At 43.4% G+C, this 25,256-nt stretch overlaps 1 protein-coding gene and 1 long non-coding RNA gene across 4 annotated transcripts in view; one reads left to right on the top strand and one right to left on the bottom strand.

Moving 5' to 3' along the window:
* The window catches only part of LOC112545500 (uncharacterized), a 39,588-nt gene that overhangs the window by 4,798 nt on the left and 9,534 nt on the right, over positions 1 to 25,256 (top strand). The window contains exon 2 of the long non-coding RNA XR_012895930.1: positions 24,248 to 24,435. This is a non-coding gene — a long non-coding RNA (uncharacterized LOC112545500). The remainder of the gene's footprint in view (positions 1 to 24,247; positions 24,436 to 25,256) is intronic.
* The window catches only part of LOC102458761 (solute carrier organic anion transporter family member 1C1-like), a 54,867-nt gene continuing 36,597 nt past the window's right edge, over positions 6,987 to 25,256 (bottom strand). For all 3 annotated transcript variants that reach the window (XM_014572622.3, XM_075897934.1, XM_006121283.4), the window contains exons 7-15: positions 25,059 to 25,157; positions 23,223 to 23,468; positions 21,538 to 21,702; positions 20,091 to 20,286; positions 19,065 to 19,230; positions 15,014 to 15,195; positions 11,943 to 12,007; positions 10,275 to 10,392; positions 6,987 to 7,494 (exon numbers count right to left, since the gene is read on the bottom strand). In XM_014572622.3, coding sequence (XP_014428108.2) covers positions 7,272 to 7,494; positions 10,275 to 10,392; positions 11,943 to 12,007; positions 15,014 to 15,195; positions 19,065 to 19,230; positions 20,091 to 20,286; positions 21,538 to 21,702; positions 23,223 to 23,468; positions 25,059 to 25,157 — 1,460 coding nt within the window. In that variant the 3' untranslated portion in view covers positions 6,987 to 7,271. The remainder of the gene's footprint in view (positions 7,495 to 10,274; positions 10,393 to 11,942; positions 12,008 to 15,013; positions 15,196 to 19,064; positions 19,231 to 20,090; positions 20,287 to 21,537; positions 21,703 to 23,222; positions 23,469 to 25,058; positions 25,158 to 25,256) is intronic.

Below are 25,256 nucleotides of genomic sequence, written 5' to 3' on the forward strand. Positions count from 1 at the left end.
CCGACAAACAGCTGATCAGCTGTTTGCCAGCTCAGCGCGCTAGTCTGGACGCTCCCGCGCCGTCATGAAAGCCTTTTTTCGACCTCCCCAGTAAACCTCATCCTACGAGGCATAACAGGGAGGTCGATAAAGGGCAGGAGCGCCCAGACTAGTGCGCGGCTTCATTTCCCTTTGCCGATCAGCCTAATCTACATGGCTCCATTAATGGAGCCATGTAGTTTAGACACACCCGTGAGGTGTTTGGCGCTCCGGCCACAATCCAGCAAAGCACCTAGGTTTGTGCTTCACTTTAAGGGTATGTATGAGTGGGGCTGTTTATGCGATGACTGAAAGGGCAGCAGGTTTGTATAATTGGTGGTGCCCAGAACAGGTACACAATCCACTCCCCTGACACCTGCCTAGTAATCCAATGGAGGGGTGAAGGCTGCAGGGTGGGGCTTGGGTGCAGTGGGGTTGGGCTTGGAGGGCTGGAGTGTGAGTGGGGCTCAGGGCAGAGCATTGAGGTGAGGATATGAGGGCTGCAGGGTGGGATCAGGGATTCGGGGTTCAGGAAGGGCTCCAGGGCTAGGGCAGAAGGTTGTGGTACAAAGGTGAGGACTCTGGCTCATGGTGCATGTGCAGGCATGGGACTGAGGATAAGCAGTCTGGGGTACATGCAGACTGCCCTGGGGCTGGGACCATAGGAGCACTCCCTCCAGCCCTCTCCCTGCCAGTGACAGTGAGCTCTAGGGAACAATTCCTCCACTCCACACTGGCCTGGACCACTAATGGGGGAGAGTGAAAGGGCCAAATGCCCAGAGGCACAGCCAATTTAAGAGGGCCAGGGGTCCCAGCCTCAGCCATGGTAGCTCTGCGGAAAAGCATCTCATCATTCAAAGATACTTTTGATAAACCCCAGGCAGGTTCTGGGGTGACTGAGGGAACAGAGTAACAAATACCCCCAAACCTACATGGGGCATATCAAAAGTGTCTTTGGTGAAAAGTCACACCTCTTGATTCAGAGCAGTGAGGTCAGTGTGGCATGGCTGTGGCTCCGCTGGGCGCTCAGGGCCTCTCAGTGGATGGAGAAGGCTTGTGGCTTTGGTTGCAGGAGGGAGGCTGGGAACAGCAGCCAGCCACTGCATAGGGTACCAGGATGCTCCAGGGGAGGTGGGCTGGACTAGGCTGGGGAAGAGGGATAGGCCTATGAATATTAGTAGAGTACAGGCACCACAGGCCCATATAGGTCGCCACCTATGAACAGTGGAGTGGTGTTTAAAAAAAATGAAAAGTGAGCAAAGGCTTCAACTAAGCCCCGTATTCCCCAAAAGAGAAGTGGGTAAACTCTGTCTACCTGTGACTGCATTACTATATTATATGCTTTAAAGTTGTGTACTTCTGTAAGTGCTTTTGCTGGATCAGGGCCAGAGCTGCCATGACTCTAGAATATCAAGTTTTGAGAGAGAGAGATGGTCTGAGTCTAGTCTAATTTACACTGAGGTAACTTTAAGGGACTTGCACTTGATTTAAATCAGTGGGGGTATGTCTACACTACAATGTTAGTTCGAACTAACGGACGTTAGTTCGAACTAACATTCATAGCCGCTACACTAGCGCTCCGCTAGTTTGAATTTGAATCGAACTAGCGGAGCGCTTAGTTCGAACTAGGAAAACCTCATTTTACGAGGATTAAGCCTAGTTCGAACTTACTAGTTCGAATTAAGGGGTGTGTAGCCCCTTATTTCGAACTAGTGGGAGGCTAGCCCTCCCCAGGTTTCCCTGGTGGCCACTCTGGCCAACACCAGGGAAACTCTATGCCCCCCTCCCGGCCCTGGACCCCTTAAAGGGGCACGGGCTGGCTACGGTGCCCATGCCAGGTGCAAGCCTGCCAGCACCCAGCCAGCAGACCCTGCACCTGGCACGGCACAGAGCCACCCACCCGATGCCCCCCAGTCCTCCCCCTCTTCCCAGGACCAGGCTAGCGGCTCCTGGGAGCTTGCCCTGGACCGCAAGAGGTGGGCACCTTACTGGGCTAGTGCGGACATCGTGGACCTTGTCCACGATCTCCGCACTAGGCACAGGAAAGTGGCCGTCTAGGGCAGGAGAGCTGCCAGCCTGGCCACCCAGGAGCAGGTGTGCATGAAAATCAAGGGGGTCCACTGAGACCCCCGACCCTGAGCCCTGAGCTTACAATGGCCGTCCTGGGTCAGACCAAAGGTCCATCTAGCCCAGTAGCCTGTCTGCTGACAGCGGCCAACACTAGGGACCCTGGAGGGGATGGACCAAAGACAGTGACCAAGCCATTTGTCTCGTGCCATCCCTCTCCAGCCTTCCACAAACTTTGGGCAGGGACACCAATCCTACCCCCTGGCTAAGACTACTCCATGGACCCAACCTCCCTGACTTGATCTCACTTCCCTTTCAACTCTGTTCTAGTTGTAGCCTTCACAGCCTCCTGCAGCAAGGAGTTCCACAGGTTAACTATTTGCTTTGTCAAGAACAACTTTCTCTTACTAGTTTCAAGCCTGCTACCCATTCCTTTCCTTTGGTGTCCTCTAGTCCTTCTTTATGGGAACTCAGGAAGAACTTTTCTGAATGCACCCTCTCCATCCAACCCCTGCTTTTAGAGACCTCTATCCTGTCCCCCCTCCGTCTCCTCTTTTCTAAGCTGAGAAGTCCCAGTCTCTGTAGCCTCTTTTCATCTGGGACCTGTTCCCAACCCCTGATCATGTTAGTTGCCCTCCCCTCTCCCAGCCTTTCTCTTCCCCTCTCCCACCTCCTTTTCCCAGTCTCCCCCAGTTTTCTTCAATAAAGACAGATTCAATGTTGGAAGAAACGTTATCTTTATTTTGTACATCAATAAGAAGGGGGGCTAGGGAAGGGTAAGTGGAAGGAGGTGAGGGAGGAATGGGGTACGAGCCCTCGATGGGGATGACTGGGCTGGCTCTGTGGGCTTCTGGGGGTGGAAGCTCTCCTGCAGCCCCCCGATTGCCCCCTCTCCCCAGATGGCAGCCTGCGGCAAGTGCAGCCGGGCTGATGGCTGAGTGGTGTGATGTGCCCAGTGTGGGTACTCCGGGCACTCCAAGCCAGGACTGCTTTGCAAGCGGGGCACCCCTTAGAACTGTGTGTCCGGGGTGGGGGTCGGGACCCTTTAAGCGCAGCCCTCGGCTAGCCTGAGACAGCATCTCCACGCTCTAAGTCCTCCTCTGATGCCCTGCCGGCACTGCTTCTGGCCATCCTTAAGCCCTGTTCAGAGTCCACTCAATGTGGACTTGCTAGTTCGAATTAGCAAAACGCTAATTCGAACTAGTTTTTAGTTCTAGACGCGTTAGTTCGAATTAGCTTAGTTCAAATTAACTAATTCGAACTAAGTTAGTTCGAACTAGCGCTGTAGTGTAGACATACCCTGGAGGAAAGAACATTACTGGATTCAGCACATCGGAATGTTGTGTAAGTCGCACCCTTCTCTATCAGCATAGGAAAGGCGTAATAACAGCAGAGAGACAATGGAAGATAATGGCGTAGGGTTACATTATCTAGGCAAACTTTGTGACACATGGAAAACAAGCAGAATATGTGTGAGGGTAACAGACTCATGCTATTAAGAACTAGAGAGGAAACCACTGTGATGGGTGCAGTCACAGAAGACCCCTTGGGGATGCTTCCTGGTTTGCTGACAAAGCCACTGGCACTTGCCTCCTGGCTCTCTGGGATTTCCCCCCACCCTGTCCCTCTGGGCCAGATCACCTGGTCTCCCTCCGACAAGGCACGGAGCTGAGTTCAGCACTCCCGAAAGAGCAATACGGATACCGAATCTCTTCAGGCCTGAGGAGAACGTAGGTTTGGGCATAGCTTCCAGGGACCCCACTCCCCAAATGGAACCAGAACCCTAAATAAATCATTCAGGCAAGCCCCCTTTAACAATGAAAGGAAGATGTATACAGTGATTTACACTTATTTTATTATTGAACCATTATTTACACTGGACTTGATAGTACATAAAAGTGATTTTTAAGTACAAACAGTAGGATTAAGTGATTACAAGTGAAAACAGGCAGAGCAAGGTGCATTACAAATTTAAAATAAAAAACAAAGTAGAACTAGTTATAACACTCAAATTACACTAAAACTGTTGTTATTTAGGGAAGACCTTTTCCCCCTGGATCTCTGGTTCATTCTCTTGGGAGTGACATGCCAGCCAAACACCAAGGGCCTGAAAACTTTGCATCCTAAAGAGCCTTCCTTTTGGATGGGAATGCTGTCATTACATTCCACCCTTCCACAGAAAATTACCTGGTCAGACCTTAGCAGTGGTTGGCCTTAGGAAGACATATGATCACCCTAATTAATAAGATTTAAAGGACAAAAGGGGCTATTTACAGGTGAGCACCCAGACATTGATGGAAACAGCCCTGATGGTTTTCATTTGCACATTTACAACCATAAACCATTTCCATACTCCATATAGCTAACGTAGTGGTCACCAACCAGTAGATCAGGCTCTACTGGTAGATCTTGGAGCGTCTGACAGGTGATCCTGACTGGTTTGGCTGGGAGGCTACCAGTGCTGCCCCTGGGAGCCTCCTCATTGTCCAAGATTGGGGAGACAGAGGCAGGGGTGCACTGATGTCTCTCTATCCCCTTCTCCTGTAGCCCATCTTCACAGAGTGAGGAGGGTGGGGCCTCAGCAAAGGAGTAGAGCAGGGGTATTTGGGTTTTAAGTAAAGCCTGGACTGACTTAAATTCAAAAAGTTATCTTGTGCTTAAAAAGGTTGGCGATCACTGAGCTAACGCTTCATACAAGAATATCTACGCCAAAACAAGATATACAGATCCAGCAAATTGTGACATCATAATCGATAGGTTACACGAGGTATTTTGTTCAAAGCATCTTTGAGTTAAGCATATGTGTATCCATAAGTCAATTTCATAAAGCATGAGGCAAGGGACAAAACCATCACAACCATGTTTCACATAATGACGTGTACGTTTTTTATTTGGCTTTGAGGGGGCAGGGAGACTTCTGCCAGAATGACTCAAACATCCATTACTGAGGGGAACTATTTCTGTATCATTGTGTCAGGATCTACATTTGTTTGTAAGAACACCTGGTAGACGTATCCCACATTAATCAGGACATGGCGTTGTGCTCTTGGATCGCCAATCCTGACCCATGCTTCACTCTCAGCCTGACATATTGCTTTGGCGGCAGCAAAAACAGAACCTACTGCGAAAGGTAAAGAAAAATTGTGCGCAAATAGGGCTCTTGTTTTGTCAAAAATATTTTAGAGTAAAACATGCTATGGCATATATTCACTGATCAGCAGGCATCAATATATTTTAATTTATCACCTCCCCCCCCAAAATAAAATGAATTGTGTGGAGCCTGCGTTCAGTTCAAGCTATTATGCTAATCATCATGTAAGAGGGCCTGAGCTTCTCATTTTCAGTGTGTCACTCAGGAGCAAAGCAAGAGAAATCAATGCAATTGTACCAATGTAAGTGTGAGGAGAAGGGGGCCCACTAATGTTGAATACCTGAATGTGCCGGTGTGTTTGAAGCTGGGATTTTGAGCCAAGCCCCTCTCGAATGCTGACATAGAAGACAGCAGGCATGTGTGTATGTCGGCCTAGAAACACCATCATCACTAACTAGTTGAATGAGGTTCTTGTATAAAGGGCCTTTTGACTTCAGGCTACAACGTATGAACATGTTGGTTGAATTGGTTGAATAGGAAAATGGGGGCAAGTCTTCTGCCCAGGACCAGAATTTGAAGAGCTCCCACACAGGTGACCTGCACGTGTGTCATGTGCTTGAGTTTATAGCCAGAGTGGTAGGGATGAGGGAGCTGGTGGAATCACAGGCTCTTTGGGGAGCCAACTTTCCAGGGGAAACAAAGCAGATCTCATTTTTTAGACCTGTTGAGCTTCCTTCCATTTTCTGTACGATAGCCTAAGCTATGGAGATTACAGTCCAGTCATGCATGTTTCTCACAGCCCCTCGGACTGTGCAAAGAGCCTGTGGAGACAAAGATTTAACCCTAGACTAGGGCAAAAGTCTATAGTACAAAGTTTTGCTGGCATATCTATGTTGGCTCAGAAGACACCTGCTGTAGATGAGAGTACGCTGGCAGAAAAATGCTTCTTCTGGCTTAGCTAATGTTTGGGAAGATGGCCTAGCTGTGCCAGTGAAAGAACTGCTGTCAGCCTACACTGCATCTCCTTTAGGGGGCGTTCTGTCAGCTTCACTAAATCAGCAAATGATCTAGAGCATAGACTACCCCTAAGCATATGACACAACATGATGCGACTGCAGAGCTGTTCTTATTAGTAATATTCATTCCCTTAAAAAAAAAAAGCCACACAGCAGACTTTGTCAGGGGGACATCACACTTCAGGTATTGATGTAGAGATATTTTAGTAATAAACGATAGGTGCATTTGTTATTAAGGAGCTCGCTTCTCTGTCATGTCACGGCAGCACTGTTTGAGAGCTTTTAGCACTTTATGTAATGGCCCTTTTTTGGTACTTTATGGGGGATGACGTGTTTATATAATAGTCTTTCAATTATTTCAAACTTACGTTGATAAAATAAAAAAAATTAAAAAACAAAGACATGTAATTCCAGTATCTGCCACCTCATTGTCCTGGATCAGACTAATTATAATAATGATGACAAAAGGTTTGATTCAATACTGAAAGGGACTTTAAAATTAATACAGTATAGTCTATCTTTTGCAGTTTATTTTCACTGGGTAATGTTTGAGACAAATCCTGAAGTTTTCATGAAGTGTTTATTCAGACTCAAAGCTCATTGAGGTCAAGGTGGCTTTTGCCTGGCTGGAGGACAACTGAGGGACCAGCCCTACAAGGCTTATTAATGTGAATAATCCTCATTCATGCAAGTGCACCCATCGAACTCAGGAAGAACAATTGGGTATAGAAGGAATATTTGATATAATAAGAATTGCAGGATCAGACTCAGGGCAAGAACTTAAATAGATCAGGTTGAAGAACAAGGATTTTTTTTATTTTATTTTAAATTTCCCATCTGTTTTTTTTCCCATCAAAATCTGAAACTGGAAACATTTCAATACCAGCCTTAAAAACTGGTTAAAAACACAAAAATAGAAGAATAATTTTTCCCTGCTTTTTGGAAAGGAAGTGAAGGGTATAAACTTGGAAAATGGTCATTGACATTCCAAAGAGCTGTAGACTTCCTTATTTGGCCCCATGTAGTACTTTGAAAACCTGCATATCAGCATTCAAAGTTATAAAATGCCTTTGTTCTGTTCACATACATGTTTCATCGTTTGCGTCCGAAGCTTTTGAACATGGAAAAGTTTCCTTTTTGATTACATTAGTTGACCCATTCTTGGATGGTACTTTTGTATTTTTCAAATCTATCACCTCTTTGCTCTCTGGTCTGAATCGTTTTATTATTAAAATGGAGAGAGTTATATATAAGCAGCAGCATCCTGTCCTCAGTCCTGCAGTGAGTCCAAGATAGACATTTCTAGAAAAAAAAATGACATGCATGTTAGTATCATTGATACTTGTGACATAGTGCAAACACCCACAATCCCAAAGGAAGAACTGGGTTTTGAAGCCCAAAGAACAAGCAGTTGAATCTAACGATTGCATACTATGTTAGTTTGCATAAAAATATGTTGAGGAAGGATTTTAATAAAAGCTTGTAATGTTCTAACCTTAATCATTATGATGTGTATGCTGACTATGGTTATGAATTTACAATTCTATGTATACAGAGAACTGGGCTCAAGAACTAGGCTCACAAACTTTGGTTCTGCCTCACAGCAGTGCAGGCCTACACTCAAAATGCTGCATTGTCACAGTTGCACATGTGCCTCCAGAGTGCTTCAATGAAAAGGCTTCTCCTCGTTGTTAACCCACCTCTCTGAAAGGGCGAGCTACGTTGATGGGAAAAACTCTCCTGGTGACATAGCACTGTCTCCACAGGGGGTTAGGTTGGTTTAACTATGACACTCAGGGGTAGTAGTGTAGTGTAGTAGGTCTGTGATGGGGTGTGGTCAGAGAAGACTCCCTTGGGGCTGCTTCCACGTGTGCTGATAAAGCCACTGACACTCGCCTTCTTGCTCTTTGAGGCTCCTCACCACCCTGTCCTGCTGGGCCAGATCTCCTGGTCTCCCCCAGACAAGCCACAGAGCTGAGATAACTGCCTCTCTCCCCCAAAGAGCACTGCAGTCACTGAATCATTTCATCTCTGAGGAGAATGCAGTTGCAGGCACAGCTCTCAGGAAACCAACCCCCAAATGGGATCAAAACCCGCAAATAAACCCATCTTTCACTGTGAAAGGAGAACGTACAGGCTGATTGCTCCCCCAGATAATGATTTACACTGGGCTAAAATAAAAGTAATGTTATCAAGTCCAAACAGTAAGATTTAAATGTGAAACTTACTTTGCTCTGTTTTCACTTGCAACCATTTACAAGAAAAGAAAATGCATAGCTAGTTTAAACACACTAAGGCTTATTGCAAACTTATCCTAAAATTGTTCTTATTTCAGCTAAACCTCCCAGCCAGGGAAGATCTTTTTTTCCCCCTCTATGGCTATCAGCTATTCTCTTGGTTTTTGTCTGGATAGACGCACCCAAGAGACTCATAGCTTTCCAGTTTAAATAGACTTCCTTTTGGGCAGGAATTCTTTGTTTCTATCCCCTGCTCCAATGGAAAATTACCTGGTTAAACTGATGTACCAGTGTAAGTTGGTTTGGTCACATGTTTTTCTGGGACCAACCACTGCTCAAACTTAAGAGACAAAACCAGGCTGCTTACAGACAACTAACTTTGATCACACAGTGGACAAGGTTGTCAAACACCCTTGATGGCTTTCATTTGCACATTTAAAACCATAAAGAATTCCATATCCCACATTTCTAACTTTACATACAAGAGTGATACATACACCAAAATAAGGTATACAGCTCCATCAGACTGAGACATTAAAATTGACAGGTACCACGAGATATTTTGCCAAAGCATCTTCAAGTTATGTATATTTGTATACATACAGCATGGGGGGACCGTCACAATCTCCCAAGCCACATGTTTACACAAAATCAGACTCAAATAACACTCTGTTGTACAACTCAGGAAAAGACAAGGATGGGCCATTAAACTTAATGAAAAGACATTGAAACAACTGGAGATTTATCCACATTGAATATCTGTAGTGTCCAAAGGTGGGGGGGGGGGGGGGGGACCACAGACTTTTTTTAAATGAAAGGAATTTGAAGGGAAAAGCATCCAAAAATAGCTCAACAGCCTGAGGGAGAGAAGCTATTGATTAAAAGCTGGATTACCCTCTATTGTGGGGATTGGGTATGCCAGGAAGTTGTTCAACGAAAATGGGTATCGTGTATTAGAAAGGGCATTTATCTAATATAAAAGTGTAAACCCTGTAGTTTCACCATTATGTTTCTTTTCTCTGCAACATATATGTATTTGCTTTCCCTTACTATTTCATCTTTGAATCTGAGGTAAAATAAACCAAGGATTTCTTTAATTAAAAATACACAACCAGGTATCTGTTAAGCAAATTGTGTGGAGGCCAAAGAAAATGGTATCGGCGGGGGGGTAGTGATCTGGTTTCACACATTTTGGGGTGATGGATCATGGAGAAAAATCCAAGTATATAGTAGTTAAAAACTTGGGGAGACATTGCAGAAGACATGGGACCAGAAAGGCTATTGGGAGTCACTCTGCAAGGAGTAACTAGGCTGAAGGAAGCCAGGATGAAACCCTGTTCTTATAGTCTGGCTACTGGTGTCAGGGTTCTCTGCCTTAGCAGAAGAACATTAAGGCATCCAAGATCACAAGGCAAGTGATGACAGAACTTCTGACTGGTCTGGATGATTCCCAAACTGTCAATACTTCCAGGTCTTAATGAAACTTAAGTGTCAGATGTAACATATGCATTTATGAAAAGCTTCGTAGTCACTCCAAATCTTGCTAAATCAAACACAACAGTAAGGGCTAGAGTCTAGGATGTGCTAGGATGCCTCTGCATAGTTCATAATTTGTCTGATAATTTCCAGCAGAGAAAGAGCTCCCTTTCCAGCCAGTTTGGGAAGTATGTCAGAGCAGGGAGAGGGTGTAACAAACAGAGAAGCATTCTATTTGCAGTGCCAATCCTCCAATGAGGCAAGCTTGTTAATGGATGATACATCCGTAGCACCTCTTAGTTCTGCTGGGTCTTGCCTCTGTTGACTTTTCCCCATTGCTTTTTGCCTTTATTCCTAATTTCATCTCACCTGAATGCTTTCGTGTCATACACTCTACAAGATCCTGAGCCCCCACACTTCTTTGTTCCCCATTTCAAGCAGGTCTGATCTATCAAAGCTCCAAAATAAATAGGAGCTGGAAGTCCTCCTGCAAAGAAAATACATTAGTAGAATGGACATAGCATTATAACAATGAGCGAGCTTAGTTTATAGCGGAGGAAGGAGCCCCTTAAAAATGGTTAAAACAGGAGCATATGAATTCACAACTTCTGGATTGTGGTTCCACCTCTGCTAGCTGCATGACCGTAGGCAAGTCGATCAGCCTCCATGTTTGCCCAGCTGTAAAATGGTAATTTGCTATTTCCCAGTCTTGTTGTCAAAATAATGCACATAAAGTGCTTTGAATTCTTTGGATGGGGGATTCTGTAGACTGGACGGGCATTATTATTATGCTCAAATAAGAAAAGAAAGTTAATTATTCCAATAATTCCAATTTTTTCCCCTCTCTCTCTCTAAAAAAAAGTTTCACTGTCTTCTTCACACTCTCTCTAGCATCAATCTGTTCCTGGTTTTGATTTGTGTGTCACAATTCACCCGCCCCACCCCATCTACGCCACAGTAACCATTCAAGATGTGTAATTAAAACAGATCAGGGCAAGAGCTCTGTTCACCAAAACACTTAAGTAAATACCAGTACTTAACGTTAAGCATGTGTTTAAGTGTCATTGGGCTTGCCTACACTGCAAAGAAAAACCCAGTGCACTGAGTCTCAGAGCCTACATCAGTTGACTTGGGTGCACAGGCTAAAAAGGCTAAAAATAGCCATGCTGACATTCCCGCTTGGGCTGGAGAGGCTCAGAGCTTGGTCTGTAGCCCAAGTGGGAATGTCTACACTGCAGTTTTTAACCCTGCAGCCCAAGCCCCAATTGCCCTGAGCTCTGAGACATTGTGGGGGGTTTCTTTGTAATATAGACCTACTTGCTGACGTCATGTACTTATGCATGTGCTTTGCTGGCCTAAACCATTCATTGACCGCCTGCCAAATAATTCCATTTTCAAAACAAAAATCAATCACAAATTACAGTGATCAGCATTCAGCTTTGTAAGGAAAAAATCTTTTAACAACATATGAAAATAGCTAGGTGAGAGCTCATTGGGAAATGGGCGCCTGCAATGGCCAGATATGGCGGGGGTGGGGGCAGAGGGAGGTCTTTGTGACAGTCAGGGGGTGGAGGTAGACAGAGCACACGGAAGCTCTGGGAACACAATGCTTGGAAATGTCCCCAGTGGTGGTCTAGGGGAAGGAGGACATGGAGATGCAGCCCTAAAGGAACTGGGTTATCTTATTCCATTTTTAAGTCTGAAATACCAAATCATAATCCTCAGGTGCCTGCCTCCGTGAATAAAACCAAAACCCTGCAGTTCAGTCCCTTCCTTTTCCCCATCTCTTTCATTACATAGATCTTTAAATAGATAAACATATTACATCATCATATGCTAGGACACATCTATCAAGCATACTGAGGTGGGACATATTCAATGCACTTTACAAAATCAATGTTTGACAGGTTTTGGGGGGAGGCAGTTGGTTCTCACACAGTACGAGGGCATTACACCTTCTTAGATCCATCTTTATTATTGTATTCTATTTAAATCCCAAAAGGAATAAAGAAGAATGAAAAAAACCCACATTTTTACCTAGTATCCTTCCACACAAAGCCTCAATGCCTACAGCAAAGGATTTCAACTCTGGTGAAACAGATCTGAAAAGTAAGAGGATAAGATTACATTAAAAACAAGTGGTCCAGTGGCACCTTAGGGTGCATCTACACAGCACCATAACTTGAAATGAGATACACAATTTGAGCTACGCAAATTGCATATCTTATTTCAATTCTATTTCAAAATAGCTTATTTAGTCATTTGGCACTGACTACACAGCGCCAAATTTCAAAATAAAAGTGCTATTCCAAGACATCCCTTACTCCTCATAGAATGAGTTTTACAGGGACGTCAGAATAGCGAACCCAAAATAACCCTGCAGCTTACTGTGAAGATGCAGGATAGCTATTTCAGGATACTCCAGTATCCCAAAATAGCATTGCCGTGTAGACATAGCCTTAGAGACTAACAAAAATATATAGTATCATGAGCTTTCATGGGTAAGACCAACTTCACCAGATGAGCTGGACTGGAAATAATAGAATCCAAGATATATAAGGTTATATTAACTTACATTCATGGAAAGAGCACATAAGATAGAAGCAGGCATAACTGCATCTACATTGTGCATGTCCACATATGCTCCATTGTAATAAGTGCTATACAATTTTATTTTATATAGCATAAATAATGCATAGCATGCCTCAAAGGATTCATTTAAGATGCTGCTTCTATGCCTATTGAGCAGGATTCCAGTTAGGCATGTAGTGTAAAATAATATGTGAATTCATCATAGAATTTTAAATTATTTTTCTTCTATCATAATACTTTTAAGGACCTTATCCAGCCAGATATTTAGGGTATGTCTACACTACACAGCTTTTAGGGACACTGCTGTGTCAACACAACCGTGTTGCTAAAAGAAAGCAGTAAAAACATTGTTTGTTGGCACTTTTGCTGATGAATGACTTTTGTTGTTCTGGGTGCAGGGGGTCAGGGGTGTTTCCTACCTGACTCTGCATGGCTCTAGAAATGGCAATGTCTCTTGGCTGAGTAGGCTCTGAGGCGGAGTGATAGTCACGGGGCCTCCATGCATTACCCCTGCCGTGCTCTGAGCACAGGCTCCAGAGCTCCCAATGGCCAAGCCTCCGCAAAGGGGCCAAAGGATATGTTGCCATTTCCAGGAGCTGCCTGAGATGAACACCTCTGGAAGTGAGGGTTACCAGACGGCTTTCAAAAAAATACTGGACACACATCATCTCAGAACGGGAGTTCAGGGGACTGGCTGGGAAGGTAGAGGGGCTGGTTGGGAGGGGAGCAGAGGGAGTGGGGCTAAGAGGGTGGGGGGGGGGCGGGAACCGGCCGCCAGGAAGCAGGGCTGGTTGGGAGGGGACCAGGGGGAACAGCGCTGGCCAGGGTGGAACTAGCCAGCGGGGAGCAGGGCTGACCCAGGCGCAAGCAGATCCCGGGACGCTGCCCGACCTGCACACAGTCCCGGTGGGGCACATGAGCAAGTCCGGTCCCGGGGATTCCATCCCGCCCCCGCCCTCCTCCTCTCTACTGCGTAGCTGCGTACTGCGAGGCTAGTAGACATGCTCACACAGTACGCAACTAAGTACTGATACTCATGATAACAATAAACCTTACTTAATATGTCCTGTATTTTCTCAATTTGTTTCCCCGACAGAAAACTCAAATACCAGACTGTCCAGTTCAAAACCGGAAACCTGGCAACCCTACTGGAAGCCTAAACCCTGCACCCACTCCTATGCCCCAGCACTGAGCCTCCTCTGCCACCCAAATGCCCTTATGGAGCCCTCATCACCTCCCACTTTCCAACTCCATGCACCAGTCCTGATCCCCCACCTGCCCCCAAAATCCCTCCCAGAGCCCATGACCCAATGCAGCTCAGAAATCTTCAGGTCCCAGCCGAGATCCCCCTCCTGCATCTCAGACCCGTTAGCTCCACCCTTGCTCTAGAGACCACACCCCCAGCACCAATAATTTAAAGATTATAATCCATCTTTGTGAATGAACAGTAGCAGAATTTGGTAATTGAGGCCAACAATTTTTGTTTTACTTTTATGTTTAAAAAGGGCAGGGATAATTGGGTTCTTTGCTTTGATTTTTGTAACAGTCAATTTTCATTGGTGCTGGAACTACACATTTTGTTCCAACTTGAGACAAAATAGGAGATATAACATTTCAGGTTGTGTATTGAAATGAGGCAATTCAAGTCTACCAAAACCCACAAATACAACTGGAAAGCGCAACACAGACCAGAGATTCTAATCTCAGATGCACAGCACTTTACTTTGTGCAAACCACTTTATAAAGGCGGGTCCTCTCTCAGAAAACCCTAAGTAGGTACAGGTTGGATCTCCCTGGTCTGGCACCCTTGAGACATGAACAGTCCCAAACAAGGGAATTTGCTGGACCAGGGGCGGTCAAGCCTTGAGATTCTCCTAGGGCTCCCTTCCTCGCCACTGCTCACCCAGCCCACCTGACTGGCTCTGCTTCCCCCTAACCTGCTCCCAGCCCCCGACCCTATGGACTGCCGATAGTCACTCCCAGGGCTCCCTACCCCTTAGCCACTGGCTCTGTGGGCTGCTAGCCCCCCAGACAAGCTCTGCTCCCAACTGCTCTTAGTCTCTGCAGCTGGGGCTCTCTGAACCTCTCTGGTCTGGTGTGGCAACATCCGTGGTCTGGCAGAATCAAGGATGTTGCTGGACCAATCTATATTGTATCCATTTTACAACTGGGTTAGCTTGGGTACAGAGAACTTAAGTGACTTAGCTAAATTCATGCACAGTCAGAAGCCATTGCTCTGACTATTGAATAATACCCCTGTGCCCCAACTATAATTAAGTGGAAAGGGTCAATCCAATCCATCACATAATTCCCAAAGAGTTTAAGTTAGAAAAATGATGGTTTGGCCTTTTGCTGGCCCTCTGCAGAGGAATGCAGGAATGGCAGAAACACCAGCTGCCTCTCTGAGATTAGAATATCATTCTTCAAAGCAGCAATGAAATGCCAGAATGGTACATTACTACTTGGATTCTATTTGCCACAAACATTTGGGTCAAAATTAAGGTAAAGTATTTTACCTAAACATGATCATGTATGCAGGCGTGGCTCCTAATGCTAAAAAAAGTGCACACATGCTCAGTAATGCTAAAAAATAGGGAAATGTTTTAGTACACTTTTCTCTTTGGCACTGTCCCAGAATTGCAGAGAAATTGCCAGTCTCGGGCCCTTGACCTTGCACACAGCTGCAGTTGTGAAACACCTGAAAGACAGAGATGACTCCCTTACTTCATGAGCACTCATACATTAGCAAACATCTACACCTTTGATGGTAATTAAGAATACAACACATTTCATATAGAAATAGAGGACCTCTAAATGCTTTGCAGACTGTACAGACGTGGTCGTCTCATCTAAAAAAAAAGATATGTTGGCACTGGAAAAGATTTGGAATAGGGCAACAAAAATGATGAGGGGTTTGGAATGGGTGCCATATGACAGAGATTAAAAAGACTGTGACTTTTCATCTTAGAAAAGAGGAGACTAAGGGAAGATATTATAAATGTCTATAAAATCATGACAGGTATGGAGAAAGTGAATAAGGAAAAGTTATTTACTTGTTCCCATAACATAAGAACTAGGGGTCACCAAATGAAATTAATAAGTAGCAGGTTTAAAACAAACACAAGGAAGTTTTTCTTTACTCAGCGCACAGTCAACCTGTGGAACTCCTTGCCAGAGGATGTTGTGAATTCTAGGACTTTAACAGAGTTCAAAAAAGAACTAGATAAATTCATGGAGGTTAGGTCCATCAATGGCTATTAGCCAGGATGGGTAGAAATGGTCTCTGTAGCCCCTGTTTGTCTGGAAATAGATGACAGAAGAGGGATAATGTGATGATTACCTGTTATGTTTACTCCCTTTAGGGCATTGGCCGCTTTTGGCAGAGAGGATACTGGGCTAGATGGACCTTTAGTCTGTCCAAGTATGGCCGTTCCTATGTTCTTATCTCTTTGCTAAAACACTGATACTACTTATTAGTTCTTTTATGTGCCACAAACTGCTCAAATGTCTCCAAAGGTTGGTATTAGAACAGATACAAATCTTGGACGTGGATGTGGATCCCAGGTTTAAAACAAACAAAAGGAAGTTTTTCTTCACACAGTGCTCAGTCAACCTGTGGAACTCCAGAGGATGTTGTAAAGACCAGGACTTTAATAGGGTTCAAAAAAGAACTAGATAAATTCATGGAGGTTAGGTCCATCAATACTTATTAGCCAGGATGGGTAGGAATGGGGTCCCTGACCTCTTTTTGTCAAAGGCTGGAAATGGGTGACAGGAAAGGGATCACTTGAAGATTGCTTATTCTGTTCACTCTCTCTGGGCATCTGGCATTAGCCACTGTCAGATGACAGGATATTGGGCTAGATGGACCTTTGGTCTGACCCACTGGCTCTGTTTATATGTTTTTATGTTCATGTCCCATGGATCAGATTATCATCTATTCTTCTGCTGCTTTGCACTACTCCAGTCATGGGTGCTGGGTGCCATATGCTGGGGGAAAATGTCTCTCCCCAAACAGCCTTGTTTAGCCCTGCCCATGCCCTGCCCCCAGTTCCAATCACCTGCTTGAACATCTTGATATACTAGTAGGCAGCTCCAATCCCCATGTACAATGGCCCGGGCTCAGTCTGGGGCTCTGCTGCCCATCCTCTTGGTGCTCCAGGGCTTGGAGGAGCTAGCCTGGAGCCAGGCTGGTGGCCATTGCAGGGGGGGGGGGGAGGGGACCAGAAGGGGCAGGGCCGCAGGCAAATGCAGAAGCCCCCAGCCTGCTGGTCTCACTCCTCCCATGGTTCCAATGACAGACCAGCTGGGAATGCAATTTAGGCAGCCGTGTTATTACTGGGTATGAAATTCTGGGCTTCGATTAAAGAGGAATTAAAGTTAAAATCTGAACTCCAACAAGTTTGTTTATAGCTAAGATTTGGGGGGCATCTAAAGTACATAAATAAGTATAGATTACAATGGGCCTAAATATTCAAATGTGTGTACCTAAATCTGTATTTTGGGACCTAAATAAAAGTGGCTTGTGCAATGGTGTAACAGGTTTCGCTTACTCCTAGGGAGCCTTCCACCAAGCCTGGCACCCATTTCCTGACATCACGGCCCTTTCCTATTTCTGGGACTCAGGGTACTCCCTCCTCCCACGTCACTAAGATCCACACCAGACAACAACTGTCCCATGAAGTCTTTGTCCCCACTACCCAGTCTATGCCACTTTGGAAATAGGGTGTCTAGATTGGAACCCAAAGTATTGGGCTGGCCTGGGTTCCCCTAACAGCCACTGAGCAACCACCATGATCTGCTTACACCCAGAACCTGTTGCTATTTCTTTTGGACTTCTTCCTACTTTTTTGCCCTTATCTTCTAGTCTGAGTATATCAATCAAAGCCCCTTCCTCCCAGCAGAAAGTGTGGGCAGGCTACCTAGCACATTCCATTTCTCCCATGAAAATTACTTCCCTTGTAACCTCTCTCCAATGCCAATTTGTGGCTTTTATCATTGTCACCTATTCCTTCCCAGATGGGCTAACTTTTCAATCCCCCCCCCCCAAACTCTCTTCTCCAGGTGCAGCCTATTAAGTTAATGGACCTCACTCAACTGGTTCTACCTTGGTAGATCCCATTGCAGCTGACCACTGAAGTCAGGAGAAGTTGTGATTACTCAACTCCTCTGAAACCCAGGACTTTTATTTAGGTGCCTAGGAATATGGATTTATCTACTGTGAAGTTAGCAAGTATTGCTTTATATTTTATAATTGCCAAGTGATAAACTTAACATGATTTCTGGGATATCACAGATTAAATTTGAATATTTTCTACTTTCTCACCACTTCCTAGAACAATTTACCAGTTGAGATTTTCAGAGCAACAGAGGGATAGAAAAGCAATGATGTGCTAAATTGCCTGCATTGCTTTGAAAATCCTAGCCTTGCATGTTATTTTAAGCACCTAGTCTTACATTGCTTATATCACAGCTACGTTGACAAGATTCACTATGAGTAGGACTCAAGTTTGTAGCTTTGTTGTAATTCGAATTAACTGATAGATAACTTTGGTTTAACTAGCAAACGCCTTTGTAAATGCTTGGAACAAGCAAACATTTGTTCCAAGATGTTTCAACTTTTTCATCACACTGGTACAGGCGACATATATTGCCCTGGGTGAATCAAGAAGTTTAAAGTTGCAGAGGTTTCTTTCAAATTGCTCTTAAACTGATGCAAACGTTACTGTAGATGCTCTTATTTCTGTTTGCGAATAACTTAGTTTGGTTTAGCTTAAGCTGATTCTAAACTGAATTAAAAGAGAAGGTGCCTATCTTTTTGTACCAATTTAACTGAACAGCTTTGGAGCCACATGTTAACCTCCTCATGTAGACAGTCCCTCAATGCAAATGAGTATCAGACCCTAAATTAAGAGCTTTCCATTTCACATATTGTTCTCAGTAATACAGATTCTCAGTAATAAACCATCATGGACATTTGAACAAATCTGTTGTCTTTTATGTATTTGCATAGGTATGACTTAGCATATAGCTAACAACTCTGCTCATAATACACAAAAGGCTATAGAATCGTCTTATTTGGTGTTGCTCCTGCGATCTAACAGAAACAAAGGTAGTGACAAATTATTTTTATCACTGACATATTCAGCCTTCTATCTGCTTACATCTAAGTAACAGAACTTCTGATAAATATATATCTAAAGTAACTGAGTAGTGAAACATTATTGAAAACACCACATTTTAAGTTGTTTTTTAAACTTTAAAGACAAGTAAAGCTATTGAGTGAGTTTAGGTTATTGAACTCCAATAAGAGTTGAGTGCCTAACACCCTTAGATTCTTTTCTCTGAAAATGGAGCTGAGCATTTAGCTCCCTTTGGCTCCCTTAAAATTCCCAGCTGGACGTTTTTGTGATTTGCCTATTCACTAGTTCAGAGGTAAGTTGCTAGAGAATGAGTAGCTATCTCTATATGGTTACTTAGCCATATAATAAAAAGAATTACAAATAAGGAACAGAAATCCATCCATATAAATTATTATTTGCATTCTCTTAATCTATATCTACTTACCATGTTCTTTCCAGTCCCAATTGAGGATTTACAACCAGCAAAACATGCGGTCATATAAGTGATTCCATTGTCCCCACATACAGGATCCCATTGATTCAATACACAGCTGCAGTTAGAATTGCAGCTGGCAATTAGGTTGTTTTTTAGGATGGAAGATTGTTTTACTCTGGAGAGATTACAAGTAGCATTTTAATTGATCAAATAAAACAATTCCTTATTAGAAAAACAAGCATAGACAACTCATGAATAACTAAGCACAGAGCAATGAGGTGGAGTAAAACTGTCTCCATGGGCAACCTGTATCCAGTGAAGGATGACATGAATAGACACAAAATGGGATTGCTAATAGATTTAGTGGACAGCCCAGGAGAAAAAAAAATCATGCGTGAAATCGCAACAGCATCAGTCTAGCTATATCCTTTCTACCTCCACATTTTCCTACTACTTCTGTGACTGTGAGGTGGTGGCATAAATCCCTACATCTACATGATGATAACTCCAGGTGTTTGGGCAGAGTAGCAGTGCTACTCATTGGTTTGGAGGATACATGTGTGTGAGGCTTGGTCTACATCCTGAAGCATTTCCTATAACTCTTAACACTTTAGTATGCACTGTCAATACAGCCATAGAAACAAAGCTGGCACAAATCTGTGTGTTTTCATTGACCTCGGTAGAACTGAACTGATTTACATTAGCCGAGGATGTGATACCAGGGTACTTTTCTCTTTATCTAAACACTAGAAACTTTACATGTTAAGACAACCAAATAGTCCTAGTGTATTTGTGTGTAAAGTTATATACCAGCAAATTACAGCATAGAAATAATGGCCTGAGTCACAGAGCATAAATCTAAATTCAGATCTGAACTACTCCCTAGTTTAGATCTAAAGTCAAATATGGATTATTCCCTAATGTCCTACTTAAGGCCTAACTTGAAATGGAACCATCATGAGAAGAACTCAGGAATACACAAAGTGCGTTTTTGGACGATGAAGTCAAGAATACAAACCCAGAGAGAATACAAACCCAGAGTAGGAAACTGTTAAACCAGCCACCTGGAGCACCTCACAATCGCATGCGAAGTACAGGAAGCTTAACAGATATGCAGTTATAAAGGTGGCACTTGCAAATTTTGCCATTCCAGTTATGTGTAACTTGAACTTTTTAATGATAAAGCCTCCCAGAAACATGCCCAGAATTGTAATTGGCAAAAGTATCACACCTGGAAACAAAAGGGAACAGAAGGATGTTAGAAATGTCTGTGTGTAGTTTGTGTTTTTGTGTCATTTAGTTTCTTAACTATGAATATGTAAAATTTAGCTTAGCTGAAATAGACCCTAATCCAAATCTTGCCCTATTCTTCAGACTGAGTGTTTGAAGCTCAACAAAGTTGTTTCATTTTTGCTTCCTGCTCCATTTTCTCCTTATACCTGTAATTCCCTTAGAAAAAGACTATTTTCATTATATTCCTTGCCTTTTTGGCATGTCATTGCCAGCACAGGTTTGCAGGTGCTAGACGTTTGAACAATTCAGATAAAAATCACCACCTTTTGGACACTTAGCCCTGGTTTACACTAGGGAGTTATTTTTGCAGTAATTACTCCCCAGTGCTTCCTGGGGTTCTAGGTCGAGTTAGTGTGTCCACAATAACAGAGTCCTGCCTCAGACTAATTTCAAGACTTCCCCATGGTGTGGAAACACTATTTCAGTTTTGTTATTTCTGGAGTTATTAAATCAATTTTCGTTATTTCGAAATAGTTTCCTAATGTAGACATGCCCTGACACAGCTGACATGAGCCTCTATATCTTTTGGGATCTGGCCATAGGTAGTTAACAAAGCTGGTGAAAGAGGGCAATGTTTGGATTTGATCTGAGCTTGAGTTAAGATTACACTTGTAGGTTGGAGGCTGATCCTGGCTAAGGTTTGGGCTCATAGTCAATGAAGTCAAAACCTCACAGACTCTCCTCCTGAGATTTTGACCCCAAACACTGTTGTTCTGAGATTTTAGTCATCTGCTCTTGTGAGACTTTGGAATCATCCAACCAGGGCCATAAATAAGTCCCTTTCAGTTTGGATCCAATCAATAATTGAGAGCAGTAGGGACTGGTTCAGATTCAGGAATCTGATTCCTAGTGCCTTGCTATCCTTAAAATCCCAAAGGGTTCAGATGGCATAGTTTGAGATGTATTATCAGCCAGTTTACTATATGAAGAAGTACATGAAAACAATCATTAGATCTATATATTTCAAAAATACTGTAGGTAAATAATAATCTTCAATTTAAGCATTAATCCACCACTCACAAAGGAATCCTTTATACTCCATGTTATACCTAAGGACCCAATGCAACTCCACTGAAGTGAGTGTAAAAGCTCTCTTGGAAATGAGTGGGATCAGGATTTGGTCTTAAGATAGAAGGAGAAGTAACAAAATGATATTTTTTCATTTTAGGTTGAAAAGAAGGACACGTACCGATTAGAAAGATGGCTCTTGACACTGATATATTAAATTGCTGTTCCATAAACTTTGTCTCAAAAGTTATCAACCCAACCATAGAATTATACTGCAGAACAGTGAGAAGCAAGTAAACCAGAAAGACTGGGTTCCCAAGAAGTTTCTTCAAAGTTGGTAGGAAATCTATAAAAGAAAGATGAGTGTCATCTGCTCATATGGAAAGCTTTGTCATTATTCAGCTGATGAATCAGACACAGTTTTAGCTACTGGCTGTGTTAATCTGAGGGGGAGGAAATTAATCTTTCTAAGGGCATCCTTACAACAGTGAGAACTTTCCTCTTCTTCCATACTTGGCGGGGGCCAGGTCTACACTAAAAGGGAAGGTCAAATCAAGATACGCAACTCTAGCTACATTAATTACTCAGTTGGAATCAATGTACCTTGTTTTCAGTTTCCCCGCCGTTCCGCACAATGGGAGGTCAACAGGAGCAAACCCTCCCATCAGCTTCCCTTATTCCTTGCAGAAGCAAGAGTACCTGCCACTGTTGGGGGTGCTTTCTGAGTCTGCAGCAGCATTGATCTTCCATTTAGTGAAGACATAGCCTTAGAGATACTAGTACATAAACAGGTGGTACAATATAATGGATAATGTACTCAACTGGGAATCAAGAGACCTGGTTTGTATCCCTGAATCTGTTAAAAGCTTCTTGGATTGTATAATTTTTGGAGCGAGGACTAGTACTTATATGCATGTACAATGTTTAATCCAAATCATGAGTGGGACCTCTAATTACCACTAGACTACTGCTACTACTAACAATAATGTCAATGGTTGCAAGTTATCTGAAGTACTGCCAACCATAGGTATTCAAACCTCATGTGCTGGGTCCCAAAAATCATAATATTTTAAATAACTTTAGGGCTTATTTTATTTGTCTTTTTTCTTTCTTAAGTGAGACAAGGTGGGTGAGCTAATATTTTTATTGGCTCAATCTCTGTTCGTGAATGAGAAGCTATCAAGCTACACAGAAGGCTTGTTCACATGAGCGTGTAGGGTTTGCATCTGAACGTTTTCCTCTTCAATCATGAGAGCTAGAACCTTACTTCAAAAAAGAAAAGATTGATAAGTCTCCTATAGTCATGCGATTCCAGGAGCTGAGTTTTTAGCATAAACACTGCATATCATGAGATTTGCAGTAAAAGTGTAGGCGGTAGCAATATGGTACTTGTTATTTCCCTCTTTTACATTGATCTTGTTAATAGAGGGGAATAACTTCAGAGGAATGAAGGACACATTGTCAGGTTTTCCTGCACTGACTTCCCTACTCAATGCCACTTACCTTATGTTTATGGATGTACCATGCCGTGCCAGTGTGATGGCTAACACACCGAAACATTAAATCAGGGACCTCCACACCTAAAAACACCAGTTGTTACAGCTTTAGCTAAAGTTCAATTGATGGAGGTAGGTTCTACTACCTCATATTCTTTGTGGGGTAGCATTGGTGAGTGGGGAATCTGTATCACATTCTCACCAGGGAGAGTGTACCAGCACTACATAGGATGACTGATGATGATGATTTACTATTTGCACTACAGTAATATCCAGGGATACAGCCTGTTTGTTGTCATTCAGTTTTTAATGTAGGGCTGCTTACGTGTTTGTATAGCAATGTGAAATAGATCGTCCAATGTGCTGTTACCTTTTACTGCTTCTGAAAACTTCAGCTGTGGTTGATTTGTGGGTTCTATGTTACAGTGATCTTCTTGGATAGTTATAGATGATTCACTCAGCTTCTTGAAATTTCTTTCTTCTCCTTCTTTTGGTAAGGAATAAGGAAGGAACCAGAAAGGCAATGAAGCCAGAAAATTGACTGCTGCACATATCACCAGTCCAAGCCACCAGGCTCCAACCCAACGAATATCTTTGGGATTTATGGTTAAACTCTCTTTAAATAAAGAAAGAGAGATTACAAATTAAGCACCAGGTTTTTGTTTCTTGATTAAGTGAAATCTTTTATATATTTGAGAGAGTCTGTCTGTGAGTTTGTCTGTGTGTCTATTTCTGTTTATTCAAAATGGTAAGAGCTAGGACCACCAAATTTGGAATGCAGCTTCCTCTTATCATAACTTAAAGCAAGGTCAGGGTTTGGTTGTGCCAGGAAAATGGAATGTACAGGCAGTCCCCGGGTTACGTACAAGATAGGGACTGTAGGTTTGTTCTTAAGCTGAATTTGTATGTAAGTCAGAACTGGTACATATTGTTGGGGAAACTCTAGCCAAACATTGCTCCAGAGCTCAGTTTTATTCTCCCACACCTCACTTCCCTCAGTCCTTTATTCTCAAGCTGAGGTGTCTGTTGAGAAAAGCTGCTCCGCATCTCCCTGGTCTGCTGGGGGGGGCGCTAGCTTCGCGTCTCCCTGGTCTGCTGTGGGGAAGCAGCTAGTGCGGGGTTGCCTCACCCCGTTTGTAAGTAGGGATCCGATGCAAGTCGGATCCATGTAACCCGGGGACTGCCTGTACCTGGAATGCTTCTCTTAAAATGGAAAGGGAGGGATGTACTATATAATGGCCATGGGTAGAGGCAGGGGACAGCATGGGGCCAGAGATAGAAACCAGGTCAGCTATAATCCCATTGGAACAGCATGGGGAAGGGGCAGAGAAAGGGACGGCTATCTGCTATATACTTCAGAGAGTTTGTCTGTTTATGTGCCTGTCTGTCTCCCAGCTAGGGAATCTGTACCGTTCCCCCTGGCTGTGCCTGCTGGAGTTCCAGTGGCTATGGAGAGGCACGTCTCACCTGGTGGTGAGAGAGGGCCTGCATACTGAACCCCTCATCCTCAGAACTACCCCAAAGGAATTATTTAAATGAAGATAAACAAAAAGTAATTGAGTTAAGGACCTGAGCAATGCCAGGTAAATCTTCTAATATAATATATTTTAGTACACAAAGCAATTTAAATGTATAGACGAATATTTGTATTAAATATTTAAACATTATTTGATAAGAGACTTAATAATTATTTTGTTCTCCACTGTCCAAGAATAGGAAATACAAGCCACTTATTTAGGGGCCACCATGTCCCTTACCATTCCTTGATGTCCCTTTCTTGCTGCAGTCTGTCATTGCAATGTTTTTTTTCCAGGAAACCCATATGAATGCAACAATTCTCCCTTTATAGGACCCAAAACTCTACTCTGGATTAGAAATGGGCAACCTGATTTAAATGATGGAAGTGGCCTCCATATGAAGCTTTGCCCATTCCCTCACCTGGAGCAGAACCAGCTCTTCGGAAGTCCTACATCTCCATTTAACATAGTCTCCCTATTGTTCTTTTCATCTGTGCAGATCACTGCATTTCCAGTCCCCTATCTAACATGTAAACCAAACAATAACATTAGCTACCAAACTAGTAACACCCATTGGAGAGCCCTTTTTCTGCAGCAACTGACTCAAAAACAATTTCTGAACACTGACAGAACGTCTGAGTCACTGATATTTCAGGATTATCATTCAGTGAATCAACTCTGTGTCTTACCAAGATCCACCACTCCAATGTCTACCCACAGATTAGCACAGAAAGAACCAAGCAAAAAGCCAAGTGTTGGGCCAACCATTCCAGATGATCTTATGGCACCTGTAAGAGAAGGAAGATTTCATGGTAACGTAATATACCTCATGCAGAAAAAAAATATTAGTCTGAAAAAATACACACAGCTCATGAGAATTTCTAATT

The sequence above is a fragment of the Pelodiscus sinensis genome, chromosome 1 (genome assembly GCF_049634645.1).
Source record: "Pelodiscus sinensis isolate JC-2024 chromosome 1, ASM4963464v1, whole genome shotgun sequence".
NCBI classification, from domain to species: domain Eukaryota; kingdom Metazoa; phylum Chordata; order Testudines; family Trionychidae; genus Pelodiscus; species Pelodiscus sinensis.